This window comes from Lissotriton helveticus, chromosome 7 (assembly GCF_964261635.1).
Source record: "Lissotriton helveticus chromosome 7, aLisHel1.1, whole genome shotgun sequence".
Classification (NCBI taxonomy): domain Eukaryota; kingdom Metazoa; phylum Chordata; class Amphibia; order Caudata; family Salamandridae; genus Lissotriton; species Lissotriton helveticus.
Window position 1 is genome coordinate 1,715,828,353 of NC_136068.1, and position 16,754 is coordinate 1,715,845,106.

The 16,754-nt window shown below is 48.2% G+C and overlaps 1 protein-coding gene across 3 annotated transcripts in view; it reads right to left on the bottom strand.

Moving 5' to 3' along the window:
• KMT2B (lysine methyltransferase 2B) overlaps positions 1–16,754 on the bottom strand; it is a 1,130,837-nt gene that overhangs the window by 800,410 nt on the left and 313,673 nt on the right. For all 3 annotated transcript variants that reach the window (XM_078655415.1, XM_078655416.1, XM_078655414.1), the window contains exons 13-15: positions 13,199–13,316; positions 12,780–12,893; positions 12,415–12,599 (exon numbers count right to left, since the gene is read on the bottom strand). In XM_078655415.1, coding sequence (XP_078511541.1) covers positions 12,415–12,599; positions 12,780–12,893; positions 13,199–13,316 — 417 coding nt within the window. The remainder of the gene's footprint in view (positions 1–12,414; positions 12,600–12,779; positions 12,894–13,198; positions 13,317–16,754) is intronic.

Consider the following 16,754-nt stretch of genomic DNA (forward strand, 5'->3'; position numbering starts at 1 on the left):
GAATCTTTTCCATTTTTCCCCAAAGCACTTGCGTGTGCTGGGCCTTCTTGCCTCTCGCAGCACCCGCAGGGTGCGCTCTGGTAGTTTTAGGTGTGCGAATTCTAAGTCCTCAGGAGCCAGGCTGAGAGGTTGAGGCTCTCTGGCTCTGGGTGTAGGATTTCTCCGTTTTCCATGGAGAGTAGGTCTCTTCTTTTTGAGAACTTGTGTGGTCGCCCCTGCGCCATCTCCATTATCTGAGAAAACCAGGTCTGTCTGGCCCATTGTGGTGCCACAAGGATGAGCGTCATGTTGCTCTTCATGCATTTGTTGAGAACCCTCGGGATCAGTGGTATCGGGGGAAAAGCGTAGGCAAATGTTTTCGACCAGCTTATCCATAGTGCATTCCCCTGGGACAGTGCCTCTGGTTGCCTGGATGCAAAGTACTGGCATTTTGCATTCCGGTGTGTTGCAAATAGGTCTATTGTTGGCGTGCCCCATTTCCTTAATAGTCTCTCTGTTTCCCGAGTATTGAGTTCCTACTCGTGGGACGCCAAAGTCTGCCTGCTGAGCCAATCTGCTTCTACATTGTCCTTCCCCGGCAGGTGTATGGCTAGCAGGTCTATTTTCAGTGGTCCATTTCCAGATCTCCTGTGCCAAGTTTGACAGAGGGAACGACTAAGTTCCCCCCTGTTTGTTTATGTAAAACATCGTTGTGGTGTTGTCAGTTTGTATTAGCACCTTCTGGTTGTACAGGTGCTTCTGAAAAGCCTTGAGGGCTAGCAACACAGTTTTCAGTTCCAGGTAGTTGATGTGCCTGACTGCATCTGTAGGGCTCCACAGACCCCTCACTCTGAGCCTGTTCATGTGTGCGCCCCACCCCTTCTGGGATGCGTCTGTGGTGATGGTCACTGTTGGGTCCGGTGGTGTTAGAGGTTTCCCTTCTGTTATTCTCTCCTTGGTCCACCACCTTATCTCCTCCTGCACCCTGTGCGTTACAACCACTAGATCCTCCCAACTTCCAGTAGCTTGTGACCATTGCTGTTGTAGCCACTCTTGGAGTGGTCTCATTTGTAGGCGTACATTTGGGACCAAGTGTATGCATGATGCCATCATCCCCAAGATCATGCTCACAGTCCTCACTGTCAGAGCTCGCCCCTTCTGGTAGTGACGTTTCTCCCTCAGTAGGCTGAGAGTTCTCTTTTCGCTCGGTAAGACTCTGCATTGGACGGTGTCGATCTGGGCTCCCAGGAAGATCTTCACTTGCTCTGGTTCTATTGCGCATTTGCCCCAGTGTATGGAGAAACCCAGGCTTGCTAGTGTTCTTGTCACCTGTTCTGCATGCTCTTTGCATGTCCTGTAAGAGCTTGCCTTTACCAGCCAGTCGTCGAGGTAGGGGTACACGTGTATCCCCTCTTAGGTGTGCGGCCACTGCCGCGAGGCATTTGGTGAACACCCTTGGTGCGGACTTTAGGCCGAAAGCGAGGGTCGTGAATTGGTAGTGATCCTCGTTTACTGTGAACCTTAGCATGTGCTTGTGCTGCCTGTTCATGGGGATGTGCAGGTACGAATCTTTGAGGTCTATGGTGGACAAGAAGTCCCCGGTCTTTATCTGTGGGATGACCTCTTGTAGGGACGTCATTTTGAACTTCTGAGTTTTGACGTATTTGTATAGGAACCGTAGGTCCAGGATGGGTCTTAGACTTTCGTCCACTTTTGGCACTAGGAAGTAGTTTGAGTACACTCCCTTGTTCCGTTCTTTGAAAGGAACTCGTTCGATGGCCGCTTTGAGGAGGAGTTCTTTGTGTGAGAAGTTGGCCTGATATATAGTGCTCACTATTCTAGTGATCACTTTGTATCATACCAAACAACCCTTATTGATGATTGGTTGTAAGTCAACCTGATAGACCAGCTATCCTAGTAGCGTGGACAAAAGCAGTCTTTAGGCTAAACTCTAGAGGGCGTTTTAAGCCAGCTGTTTTACCATCACATATACCCCTTGAACACCAAGTGAAAGGATACCACACAAGTTGTTAGGATATTTATTTATAACAAGTCTACCCTGAACTCTTTATGAGTCAGGGAGCTAAGCACAATACAAAACTCTTACGAAAATACTACAAGTTGCACAATTTACACAAATGCCCGAGGGCCACGAAAAACCATATACTTAAAAAGTGGAATGCGAAATACTAGCAGGTAAGTAACACGATCCAGAGGCTTCAGGACCGCTAGGACTACCTTACTGAACCCTCAGGTTAGGAGCAGGAGGCCTAGGGAACCCGGGTGCAGAGTGGGAACTCTTACGCGGGATACGGGACAAAGTCTATGGATGCTAGCAATTCTAAAGTTACTGTTTCCGGACGAATCCGACTAGGTAGACTTAAAATGAAAAAGGATCTGGACACTAGGATAGTGAACCTGTGCTGGAGCACCGAAATGCTTGAGTTACCTAGCCCAGTGGCTGCGGCTGCATAGGGTTCAAAAGACGTCGGGAATCCTCGTTGTAGTCTATGGAGCCTGAAAGAAGAAGTTGCTGGCAGGCGACCAGTGAAGAAGTTCGGTGTGATCCAAGGCTGGATCGGTGAAGTGGACGACATGAAAGCAGAGGGGACTCAGTTCTTAATCACTAGCCAGTGATTGAGTGGGCACCAGGATGGCACCGGATGAAGTCGCCGTGATCAGGCAAGTGGGTGACGCTGGACTCTGCAGGCACACGGGCCAGGAGGCGTTGTCGGCGACCAGGCTGGAGGTGCGAGCTGTCCCACGATGGTGTCTGCTGTCGGCGATGCTGGATCCAGGATAGGAGCAACAAACCTTGGCAAAGGCATGCCCACGCGGTGGAGTCAAGATGGCGTCTGGAGTGGACCAGGAGGGTCCAGGGCACTCCTTGTTGAACAAGGAGCAAGGGCCAGTCTAGGGAACCTAGACCAGCGGTGAAATCGTCGTGGTACGTCGTAAGGAGGGCCACTAGCCAACGGGCAAGTGACCGGACAACGTGGCAAGCAGCAAGGAAGCAGAAGGACCCCACGCAGATCTCGTGGAAGCTGGAGGGCTGGACTTCGGTGCTGGAGCTGCTTAGGGTTGGGGCTTCACAAACCCCAGTGCACTCACTCGAGGGTCCCTCGGTGGTCGTGCTGGTGAAGCGTCGTGCAGGTCTTGAAGATGGCCGGTCCCTCGGGTCTCGTCACACCCACGAATCTCAGCTGGGCTGATGATACAGGTAGAGGTCAGAGATGGCAGGGATTCCGGGTCTCGTCGAGCTGGTCAGTCTTGATCCAGAGGATGGACGTCCACCAAACCGCAAGCGCTTCGATGGTGCCTGCTGGTGCAGGGTGGCTACTCCTTAGCCACAAGGGAGAGTCTTCAGAGAAAGTCAAGAGTTCCTTTCGTGGAAAGTAGTTCAAGTTTCAAGATTATCCCATTTGGGAAGGGTGCCCGCTCCTACCTTTATTCCAAGAAAAGGGGCTGGCATGCGACTAGGTCCTGCCCATGGGTGGGACCAGGAGGGGGGTGGTTACACCCCTCTCCTTTGTCCGGTCTCTCCCCAGCTCAGGGGCTGGTGTGCCCCTGGAACTGGTTTGAGCCGGCATATGCACAGTGAGCACCGGGGTGCCACTTGCAGTCACCTTCCTCTCAGCCCTGCCTACCTGGGATACACAAAATCCTGTCTGGGATGGTGCTGGCACCGCCCCTGACAACAAACCCTTTGTCCATGCCTCCCTCGCTGGAAGCACTCCCAGCAGCAGGAGGTCAGACTCGTGTCTCAGTGGCAGCATCCATTTTGTGGAGCTGAGGCTGTGTTAAACTTTAACCGGGGTTACAGCTACTAACATGTCTTCTCCCTCTAGAGGGGTGGGATGCTACCCCCGTCGCCAGAACTGGCGAGGGGGTAGTATTCCAAAGCGTATGACACCTTACACGACATGTTTAGATAATGTCAGACCAAAGTTACCATAACCGCGAGGATTATAAGGCACTTAAAAGTATATGGTCTGACGCTATCATGGGAACGGCTAAGGGATAGATCCCGAAGGCCGCAGACAGGCTCAGCTCATGCCAGAGCACCATCTCACACGATTCCAAGCACTCTGCCTTCAGGATTGTTAAGGCCTGCCATAGGAGTGACTGATAGGAGATCTGTGTGCCCATTTTAGGTTTAGATATAGGTATACTATATCTAAAGCAAAGGGTGATTACACCACCTTGCCCCAGCTGTCAAGCAGCCAGTTGTGTCTGTTTTGGATGGCCATCCAGGGGTGGCATAATACATGCTGCAGCCCCTGGTAGGCCCTGTGTGCACCTATGCCCTGGGTACCTAAGGTACACTGTACAGGGGCTGATAAGGTGACTCCGTATCCAATTAGGTATGTACCTAGGGTACATGGAATCCATTTTACAGAGCGAGCAGTGGGCCTGGGGTCCTGAATAGCAGGGCCCCAGGTCAACTAAGTCGAAAAACCAGCAAAACACCAGGCAAAAAGTTGGGGGCAACCATAGTCAGATATCCACCTTCCTACACTTTGGCTTCCTCTTGCAGTGGTTGCAGCTCTCTTCCCGAGTGCTGTCTTTTCTTTGGTTTTCTGTTTGGTGGCCTTTATTCCAACTCTATGCAGTATCCGAACTGCATGATATGGAGTATCCACTTGTCTGTTATTTTTCTCCATTCCTGGAGAAAAAAATCTCAATCTTCCTCCTACCGGCGTTACATGGTCCTTTGTGTTTTGTCCGTGTAGGCCTCTCCTCTCTCTTTTTCTGTGCTCCTCCCCCGGAGGGTTTGGGTGGTGGAGCACCTTCTCCCGTGTGAAGTCACTTAGAGGGTGGTTGTTCACCGCCTCTCCTTCTCTGGCCCCGTCCATTTCCTCTTGACCGAAAGGACTGGCCCCTGCTTTGGTAGTTCCAGCCTTGCCTCTGCTGTCCCTGGTGGCCTTGGTTGTCACTCTGTTGCCCCTGGTGGAAACTCTGGTGAGAATCTCCTCGCCGACTTCCACCTCTGCCGTTCGGCCTCCGTGTAGGAGTGCCTCTTCTCATCCCCCTGAACTGCAGGGCCCCCATGGACCTTGCCTTCTCGTTGTCCTTTTTCAATTGGGTGAGCTTCTCATCAACTGGGGCTCCGAACAGTGATTCCCCGTTGAAGGGTGTGTTCAGGATGTTGTTCTGAACCTCAGCCTTGAAGCCTGAGATCCTGAGCCAGGCTTGCCTTCTCTCAGTGATGCCTATAGCCATCAGTCTGCTGGATGTTTCTGCCCCATCTGAGGCTGTCTTCAGGCACGAATTGGCGATGCTCTTCCCCTCTTCCACAAGGTGTGATGCCCTCTCACGGTATTGTTCCGGGAGGTGCTTGAGCAACTGTCCCATCTCATCCCAGTGCTGGTATTGATGCATATTCAGGAGGGCGTTGGAGTTCGACATCCGCCAGTGCGCTGCGGCGTTCCTCTCTATTTTCCTGCCAGTTAGATCCATCCTCCTGCTTTCTTTGTCAGGTGGAGGTCCAGACGATGTTGGGACGTTTGCCCTTTTCCTGGCCGTTGCAGCGATTATAGAATCCGCTGTGACGGATCCCTTGATGTAAGCTGGGTCTTGGGAGGAGAATTTGTATTTCTTCTCCGTCCTTGGCGTTACTGATCTGCACGTAGCTGGGTCCTTGAAGGCTTCCTTCCCCTGGTCTGTGATACTCCTGAGCATGGGCAGGAACTGGCTTCTTGTCTGTATGGGGAGCAATGTCTCGAGCAGGAAGTCTGCTTCTGGCTTATCCTCCTCCATCTTAACTCCATAAGCTGCTGCCGCCTTTCTGACCACCTCATTTTATGCCCCAATGTCATCCGGTGGTGAAGGCCTCGAGGGGTATGTTTCTACCGCCTCCTCTGGGTTTTCGGCCTTGATGTCCTGCCATTCCTGGTCTTGGGCCGTCGAGGAACCTGAGCCGTAGTTTGACTGCTGTTCCCCGTAATCCCCTTCTGTGTAGTAGAGGTCTTCCTCCTCTTCGTGCTCCGAACGTTCCGGAGTTTTCGGCGGTTCTTCGACGTCGAACTCTTCTAGCTCCTGTACCTCAGCCACGGTCGTTGCCCGTTTCGAGGGGATCTTGTAACTCCTCATTTTTTTCATCCAAATCCTTCCTTCTCTGAAGGATGTTCTCCATTTCGGCCTCGAGCCTCTTTCTCTTTCTCTGCATCTCTGCGGCCTGTTTGTCGTCGAGCGTTTCGGCCGCCCTTTTCGGCGTCTACGTCGAAGCTTTCTTTGGCTCCTTTTCTTTCGACGTCGAAGTCGAGGTCCCTTTTTCGGGGGCCTGCTTCGATGACCTTTGCTTTTCGCTGGTCTTCGGCCTCCGGGAGTCCTTCTCGGAGGATCCGCTGGGCTCTTTTTCGGAGGATGCAGCTTCGGTCGTCGATTTGTTCGTCGCCGGTGCTCCTTTCGAGGCTCTGGGCTCAGACTTTCGAGAGTCTGCCTTTGATTTTCGAGACCCTGTGGGAGTTTTCGGGGTCGTAGACTCTCCTACCTTATCAGGCGTTTTCTTATCGGTCTCAGCGACCGTGAAGTCATCTGGGCCTTCGGCGATGTTGTCCTCGTTGTCTGAGGAGAGGCCAAGTTCGTAAAGCGTCGGGGCTTGGCCCTTGCCCTGCATTGTGTGGTGAGCCGTCCTCTGTCTCTCGAACTCGGAGTGTCTTCGGCTTGAAGACGGAGCAGGCGTTGCAGTCTCTGCTCTCGTGGTCGATAGGCAGGCAGAGGTTGCAGACTGGGTGCTGGTCTTTCTGTGCGAACTTGTGGTGGCAGTTCTTGCAGAATTTAAAGGGCGTCTTGTACATCCCTTCGCTCAAGGGGCCCCCTGTGTGCGCATTCCTCCAAGGACGTCGAAGATTTCGAAGTTCTCTCCTTTCTTCGTCGTCTCTTCTCTAAAGGTACTCTTCTCCCGATCTTCTCAGGTCTTCTCAGTTGAAGATTTGCTATATTTTCTCCTTTCCTCCTCAAAAACGTCTGGAGCTTCACGCGACGATGCAGACCCAACGGCGGAAAAAAGAATCTGAAGATGGCGCCCAAGGGTGGTAGCTTCCGCCGGAAGCACACCGACGTCACCGAAGGTACACCAAATGGTGGGACGTCGACGCCCACCTGGGCTACGAAAAAAAAAAAAAGAGAGAAAAAAAGACTACGAATCCGGACCCAACCACCAGATTGCGGAATATGCACAGCATAGTGAATCCAGAAAGATTCACGCTGCAAAACTGTTGTAATCTGCCCCCGACCGGTGTTATATGGTCTGGGGGCAGCGACAAGGCGTCACTGCTTAGTGTTGGCGGAGGATCTGGTGTGGTTATTCCCTCGTCCTCTGCCTTTACAGCTGTTGCCACGGTATCCACCTCTGCTTGTTTTAGTATAGGTGGTTTGCGTGTTCCCTTTGTTGTATTGATTCTGCTGGGATGCCTGTCCTCTTGAAGCTCCTCTGTTATTGGAGCGACGAAAGGAACCACCTCTGAATTGTTGAGACTGCAAGGCCCCCATAGATTTGGCTGTCTGTGTCTTTTTTAATTTTTTCTAAGATGGAGTCCACATCAGGACCAAATAAAAAAATCAGGGTTTACAGGCTGATTTAATAAAGTGGTTTGAATCTCTGGTTTGAACCCTGAGATACGCAACCAAGCATGCCTTCTGAGCATGACACTAGTGTTGATCGCCCTGGCTGCAGTGTCAGCTACGTCCAGCGCACATTTAATGGAAGCGTTGGATATGAGTTTCCCTTCCTGTATTAGTGTTTCTGCACCTTCTTTGTATGCATCAGGCAAATGTTGTAGCAGTTGCTCCAATGTGTCATAATGTGCCCAATCATATCTGGCTAATAGGGCCTGTGTGTTGGAAATTCTCCAGATATTAGCTGCTTGTGCAGCCACCCTCTTCCCAGAAGCTTCTAACACCTTAGACTCTTTGTCTGGAGGAGGAGCATCACCAGTAGTTTGGGAGGTGGCACATTTACGAGCATTGGAGACTACCAAAGAGTTCAACGGCAACTGCCCCTTAATGTATGTAGGGTCCACAGGCGCCGGTCTGTATTTTCGTTCAATTCGGGGGTTAATAACCCTTGCTCTGGCGGTCTCCTTAAAAAGGTCTCCTGCGTGTTTGAGGACACCCTTTAATATTGGCAATGTTTTAACTGATGTCTCTGAAGTGGAGAAAGTGTCAAACAAGAAATCCTCCTCAATTGGGTCAGCATGCATGTCCACATCATGATTATGTGCTGCCCTCTCTATCAGTGCGCTAAACGCCGCTGTATCCTCTGTGGGCGAAGTCTTTACAGGATAAGAGGGAGTATCAGGGATAGGTTGTGACTCCCCCTGGTCAGCAGTGTCTATCCAGGTTTGAGCCTGGTGATCTTGATCATTGTCCGCAGGGTAACTATATTGTTCTTCATAGTTGTACCCTAGCTCCTCAGTTGAGAGTGTGGGTGAGTATGCATACGTGTCTTGGTCATTGTACTGCACACTCAAAAAGGACAGGCGATGTGGAAGAGTCCCTTTTCTTCTTTAGTGGAATTTTATAGGATTCCAGTGGACTTTCCGACATGATCTTTCTTTGATAAAAAGTAAGTGTACCAGTGTCGGTGTCAATATGGAGCTTCGACTGTTCATCATAGGAGGGCTCCTGATACACAAAGCTTGCTTCTTGAGGATGGCTCCTTTTTCCAAGTGACAGTTTTGGAATGTTCGATCCCTTTTTTCGGATCGGTAGCCTTAGGCCGTGCTGTTGGGGGCAGTCCGAATTTTATCGGCGGCTTCTGTCCTGGCGCCGATATGGGACCGACGGACTTTGCTTTGTCGTCGTGCTTTTTACTTTGCGTCGACAGTGGTGCTTGCGTCGGATGTGCGCTCTTTTTTGTCGATTCGACTTGCTCCTTCGAGGCGCCTTTTGTTTTCGGCTCGAAGGCTTTGACGAGCTGTTGTTTTTCGACTCGGTGCCTCGGTTCGAGGGCCTTTTGAGAGTCGAGTCCTTTGTGTCGCTCTCCATCGACGCTGACCTCGGATCGACGTACTTCGCTTTAGCGATTGACTTTAGCGCACCAATCTTTGGATCGACACCCTTTGCGGTTGACCTTTTAGGGTCGTCGACACTTTTCTTCGACGTCGATTCTGATGTGGTTGCACTCTTCGATCCGATGGCTGACTTTAGCAGTTTCTGTTGTTCCTCGGTAGCTATCGGTTTCGCTTTCGTTTGGGTGACCGATGGCTCATGTGATATATTCTTAGCCGGGCCGAGACGCGGGGCTATAGAATGCTTAATACGATCTTGGCTAAGGCCTTTCGGCGAAGCCTCGACCGGAGCCTTGGAAAGTTTAAGAGTGTCTTGTGTAGGCCCAGTACCCACTGTTGGGCCTGGTTCATCACTCGAGTCGTCATCGACGGCTCCGATGGGGGACACGTCGTCCCTTACCTCTTCGACGTTTTCATCTTCAACGACGTGCTCTTCGTCGTCTTCATAGTAGGTGGAGTCGTGCTCCGAACCTGGATCCGACGTCTGTTCTGGATCCTCAGTCTCGACGACCTCATCGTCGTCTTCGTGGAAGATATTCACCGGGTCGGGCGCTGGCTTCGTCATCGTTCGTCTCACTGCACGCCGGAGCCAAAGCGTTTTCTTCGACCGGAACCGAGCACAAGCTAGACAGTTGTCATCGTTGTGGTCTGGTGATAAGCACTTGTTGCACACCGGGTGTACATCGATGTGCGGGTATTTTGAATTACAAAGGGGGCATCGTTTGAACGGGCTCCGTTCCATCGACGATCGGGCCTGCAGTGTCGAAAAGGCCACGCGGCGCTATTAGAAGTCCTGCTTCAAAAAAAACTGGAACAAGAACTCGGCACCGATCGAAAGAACAATACCGACGACCCCGAAGGCCTTTTGGCCTTGTTTAAAGTTTTCCGAACTGGAGTTAAGGAAAGTACATCCGAACCCAATGGCGGAAAAAAACAATCTGAGGATGGAGCGGATGCCCATGCGCACTGTAGTCCAGGGGAGGAGCCACCTATCTCGTGATACTTCGAAGACTCTTCCAGGACAACAATGTGGAATCATCCGGACCCAACACTAGGCGGCGATCTATGCATAAGATGTGAATTCAGCAGCCCACATGACTCGAACACAAACTCATTGCTCCTCTGCAAAGTATTTACATGAGAGTACTCGTAATGTGAAAAGTATATTTTTATAACTGTTGGTTCTAAAAATAAAACAACCATATCTCTGGATATACAAACAATTGGCCTAGAGTTCAGTCCTTGAGTGTGTGGAACCTTTTGCTGACGGAGTGTGTACATCAAATGCTTTACACTGTCCTCTGGTACTGCCTTACTGCTCTACCAAGCTACCACTTTGGAGAGTAAGGTCAGTTCTGACTTTAACCTCGGTTATACCACTGGGGTTGGTGAACTCTATACACACTGCACTTCCTTCTAGTCCAGTATATATAGAGCCACTTTCTCACAATTATTGTATGGAAATGCTTGGTTCTGATGATAAAAAAATAATGTAACAACTTTTTATACAAACAATTGGCCTGGATTCACTCTGTTGGGTGAATGACATGTCTTGCCTGAGCATATACAACAAATGCTTAACACTACCCTCTGATAAGTCTGACTGCTCAACCACACTACGACAAAAGCTTCTACTATACCTCTGGCGATCCACTGGACTGGGTGCACACTATACCGTACTTTGGTATAGTATGTAAAAAGCCAGCTTCCTACAGGGAGACCTCTCCAATCCAGGCTGGGTCTATGCCGCCCCCTCACCCAGGTAAGGTGCCCATTGGCCCTACCTGCTACTCCCCTAAAAACGTCCTTAAGTTAAGTATTTAGGTGGCTCCCCCAGACCTAGAAACTAGATCTGAGACGACCTAAGAAGAAAGAAGACAACCTTGCAGAGAAGACAGCGACTGCCTTGGCCCCAGCCCCACCGGCCTGTCTCCAGCTACAGTGAACCTGCAACCCGTTTTCAGCCAGTGACCACTGAAAACACTGGGAGGCAAGCTGCCTTCGAAAAAGACTCCAGTCTCCGGTTGCCTGAGGATTGTTCAAATGAAACTTACTTCAAGGACTCTAGATCCAGGGTGATTCGTGTCTCCTCCCCACTCTGCACCAGACGCCCACGGGCCGAGTCGGAGTGGCACAACTGCTCAATGAAGTCTCCTAGGCAACCAGGACTCTTCCAGAGTTGGCTGATCTCCCTCGACCCCCATGACGGCGACTGCAGAGTGAATCTAAGAAACCCTCCAACCACCACCACCACAACTGGCCCGGTAAGAAGAATTCCGATGGCTAAAGGGACTCCTGCATCCGCAACCCCCTAGCTTAGATGAGCTCGACCAACAGTGCCCCTGTCACCCCCCAACACCTCAACTTAACTGTGCTGGTTTCCGGTCTGGTCCCTCCGGTTCAACGCCTGCAGACCTTTTCCAAAAATTGAGAAACTACATTGGACCACATTGGGTGCCCAACTCTGTGTTTGCACCCGGCTGCTCCTGTGCCGCTGATGGTTTATGTTTGGTGCTGCTTTGTGTCTCCTCCAGTGCTGGTCCTAACCCCCACAGCTTGGCCCCTGCAACCAATCCACTTACCTGCACGTAGCACGGATCAAGTCTCCCTTGAAATGCATTGGGCTGGACTCAGATATGTGACCTCTGCACCCATCCGCCCCTGGGCCGCTGGTGGTACAGTATTGATACTTACCTGACCCTTGCCACTGCTGACCTTCGGTCACAAAGACTGGAACTGTAAATTGCGTCCTTACCCGATTAACCGCAAACCTGTTTCTGCATAGGATAGCATTGAACTGTGCTGAACATATTCTAAGTGTCGATTTATCCAAGTGCTAATTATTTTTAATTAAAAACGTACTTACATTATTAAGATCTTGGTGTTATAAAAAGTATAAACAAAGTATAATTTTCCAAAATGGGTCTGGATTTCCTTCTTGAGTCGTGTGTCCATTATTGATCACTGTTGTACAATAAACGTCTTACACTCCTCTGAGTTAGGCCTAAGGTTGCTTGCCCACACTACTACTAATGGATCATTTTGGGTTTTGCATGGAGCCCTATACACTTTTGGGGAACCCCAGGACTCTGTGCACGATATTAACACCTAGCGGTAATATCATACAGAGCTAGTTCCTACAGAGTCCATTTCGTTTTCTGCAGTAGTGATGCAGGGCATGGATGGTATAGTGGTGTGTCAAAATTATTCTGGGTTCATAATCCACTCTCCTTACAGACAGGTAAACACGCACTGCAGCACTACATCATACCATTTCATTACACATAACTAATGTCACGCAACATACTACAGTTAAACCAAAATATGTGAACAAGGCAGGAGAGATTTAGCAAGCCATGCTACAATTTCAGTTCCTACTCGGAGCAGCCACTCTCACTTGAAGTGAACATCTTCATCCTACCTTGGCACACTGATGAATTGTTGTGGTAAGGCTAGATGTTAGTAGTTCCTTCATTACTTGCTTCAGTCCGCTCTGCAATTCAGAGACCATGACATCCCTCCACTTCGCCTTCTTGCCGCCAGTGCAAGGTGTGCATGTGTAAACTACACTTTCTGGCAGATTCGAAAGGATTTCATACTGCTCATCTGTATAGATAGAAAATCAAGGAACATGAGACTTAAGGAATGATAACTGGAGAATTGTTTTATCTAAAGGTGAGGACAAAAATCTAAGACCTGGGATGAAGACAAATAGATCCATCAAAACAACCATATAACTTTGGACTTTTTAGGGAGATCCAGGGATAACCTACTGCACATACTCACCTGTCAACCCTTCACACTTTGAGTGGACCCAATGCTGACATTTAAAGCACTGAATCATCTGACTCTCGTAGTCGTTTTCCTCATAGCAGTGGGTACAGATAGGGCAGTAGTTACCTGATGAAAGAGTGCAATAAGTCAGAAGGACACAGAAACACAAAGCTCTACATTTGTATATTCCATGACTTAAAAAATATATAGAGAGGACTACTAATACTAACGAGAATGCCGAACCCAACCACTAGATGGCAGAATAATGCACACCATGGGAATCCAGAAAAGATTCACACTGCAAAAATGTAGCTCTTCATCATAGCCCAGACCAGTTTCCAAGTTCCTAAACTCAGGTTCCTCTAAAAGAGCTGAACATAGCATCTCTCAAGTAAACTACTTGATATCTCCAACCTGTACAGATCGCTTACCTTTATCATACAACGTGGTACAGTCTGGACATAAAGTATAATCATTGGACCATTCAGTGTCCCAGTTTTTTCCTGGCGAAACACCACAGCTCTTACATCGGATACATGTGGAACATAGCTGTAAAAAAAATATATATATATATTTTAAAAGAAATCAATTTCCAGATGGAGAAAAGTTAATGTACCGTTCTATTATACAGTGATGCTAGCATATTCCTTGCAAGGGTTTTCCATAGGGTACTCGGGAAGTCAGTGTTTTCAATTTAGAATGCCATTTAGGTCCAGTGATTTGGCACTGCTGTCAATGCCACAAAATGGATACACTCCAAATTAAATGGCAAAATAACTTTCATGCACTTGGTATTCAAAATAAAGAAGATGGGTATTCTTCTCGCCAGGAGGTGAAGGGGACTACAGACTAGGCTCGAGTATTTCATAGAAATGACATACGTACAGTCAGTGCATCACTTTAGAAAGGAGATCATTAACAGAAAGTGAAGACCAATCAAAAATATGACAGACCTAAACCAAGAAGGCGTGTATCCCATCATCATACCTGTTTAGCATTAAGCAGCAGATGTAATTATTACTGATGATTTAGTCTGGCAACTTTTGAAACACTTAGGAGTACTGCTTTAGCGGACACTAAACTTCTGCTTGTAGGAAGCTGGCTCTTCATATAATGTACCAAAAGTAGGTACACTGTGCAGAGTCCAGGATACCCATATTGGTGTACGGAGGCACAAGTAACAAAGCCAAATGGTCTCTTGTGGTAGTGTAGGGTAAGCAGTTTATGCTTGAGAGGGTAGTGCTAAGCATTTGTTGTACTCACATATGCAATAAATTACTGTAGTGAGCCAGCTTGCCTCGCGCTCCCTGTGTGCAATGTGCGAGGCACTGGTCTCGTGCTGCCCGTTTACGTAAGGTGTTTTGACAGTTGGCGGCCGGCTGACACGGCCATTTTACAGTCACTTGTCGCTGCTGTGTCGTGCTGGCGGGAGCTTAAAATAAATATTTCTTACAACCTATCTAGCGTGCCATTAAGTTATTACAACTCCTTATTGGCGACGAGGCACTTAAGCTCCCGCAACGGACCCGCGAACATTATTCCAAAAGAAAATGTTTTACCTTGGATGAAGGCTCGAAAGGAAAAACGGAGCTGAGGGAAGTTGGCCGCGACGTCTCCACGCTCTCAGCATATCGAGAAAAGTATCCTGCTTATGAATGTGGCTCTGCAGACGATCAGCGCAGGCTCTGCTTTTCCTTCTTTCTGCCTGATGAGACGCTGAGGTGGTGACTGCGCGCATTCTCACGAACGTAAGTCAAGCGTGAGGAAGTAACCGCCTACCTCATTAGCTTCCCGGCACAAGCGTCTGCCTTTCATTGTATCTTAAAGGGGAAGTTACCCATTTGGTGGAGAGCATATTTTCCAATGTACATTTTGAAAGAAAGATTTACAGCACAAAACGAGTACAGTAACTAAAAGAGAAAATATCGCTGGGGCTAACACCACTCAACAGAGGGTATTAAAGTTAAAGCACGACATGTCGATCTAATTTATAAAAAAAGAAAATAGAAAGGAAACTGACACTTGAGGATTACAACCTATGTCACTCATGATAGAGGATACTGACACTGTCTGGCCCAGGAAAATGGATCTTTTCATGTACAATTGAAGGTTTTCACCCTGTTTATGTTGAACCACTGTTCTACTTGACAATAGTTAATCTGCAGGTGTGTTAGCAAAGAAAACCGCAGTGGCATACGTTATACAATGTGTTCTCTCTTATAAAAAATCAATACCTGTGAGAAATGATGCAGTCAATTGACCCTCCGCCTCCCTTCTTAGATACGCCTGGGGAACCACCCGTGGCATGGAGAAAATGGTTTGATGCATTTGAGAACTATTTGGGAGCCATTGGTACGCACAGGTTTAGAGCCGAAAGGAGAAGATTTTTACTTCTTCGCTCACTGGGGTTTGAAGGAAGAGAAACACTCAAACACTTACCTTAAGTAGTTGATGAAGGTAGTGAAGAAACTGATGAGTATCAAAACACTGTTAAAAAACTGAAAATAAGGTATGATAAGCAACCCAGTGTCGTTGTTTTAAGACACAAATTCTTTAAGAGAGCGCAAAAAACAGAGGAAGATGTTGACACATATATTACCGCTTTGAGGAAAATGGTAGCAGAATGCGAATTTGAAAATTTCAGTGAACAACTAGTGCGGGATCAATTCATAAGTAAATGCTTGGATAAATCCATTAGACAAAAGTTGTTGTCCTTGGAAAATCCATCTTTAGATGAATCCATCCGTATAGCAAAAAGCATTGAAACATCACAATCCTCTATCAGAGAACTCGAAAGTAAAAATGCAGAAACGGTAACTCCTGTGCCCTTTAAAAATGTGGTGAAGAAAAAAGAATTTCAACAGAATAATTTTTTCAAAAGAACAGATATCTGCTTCAGGTGCGGTTATCCTTCACATGCAAGAAGTGGAAGGCCATGTCCCGCGAGGAACGCTACATGTCGAAAATGTGGGAAGTTAGGGCATTTTGACAAAGTATGCCAAACAAACAAGAAAAGTCCTAACCAAGTCGCGTGTATTAAGGACTCGAGTGACAGTGACCGTGATGACACTCTCTGAACTTAAAGACATGGTTCTGGTGGTCAATGAAGGAGACATAATAATGGGTGATCCTAATGACTGTGTTGATCCTTATGCGATCATTGGTGTTGGAGATAGAAATCTGAGACTTTTAGTAGATTCAGGTGCCAGGATCACAATGATCAGTGAATCTTTATTCAAAGAAAAATGGGGAAATAGACCTCTGCAACCACCAGATCAAGAACCAGTATCCTATGAAGGGAGGAGCATTGATCTTCTAGGATATTTTGAAGATGTCTTGGTGTTCAAGAACAGGCACATATATGGGAAAATATATGTGGCCGTCAATGGATTAGACATTCTTGGATGGTTCCATCAAGGTTTGTTCAGTATGATGCTACGTCCTGGAGCAAGAGAACAAATTTTGGATATTCGCGACCAAACACATGTGGAAGAACTTCTCAATAATTTCCCTAAAGTGTTTTCTGGAGAGCTTGGAAAGATCAAGTGGTTCAAGCACAAGATAAAGAAAGAATGATGCTGTGCCTGTCAAGCACAAAATAAGGAGTATACCCTTCAGCATCCGCAACGATTTGGAAAAAGAACTCTTGTCTATGCAAAAAAAGAGGGGTAATTGACCAGATTGAATCATCAGATTGGTCTTCGGCATTAGTTGTAGCAAGGAAAAAAAACAATGAACTCAGAATTAGTTTAAACAAAGTGATTTGGGTGGATTCGCACCCATTACCCAATATCACGGAAATGCTAGGTGGAGTTGCAGGGGCTAAGGTTTTCACCAAACTTGACTTGGCCTCTGCATACCACCAGATCTAACTTGACAAGGATTCACGCCACTTCACTGCGTTCAACACTCCATCTGGATTGTATCAATTCTGCCGTATGCCTTTTGGCCTGGCGTCGGCAGCCTCTGTCTTTCAGAGAGTCATGG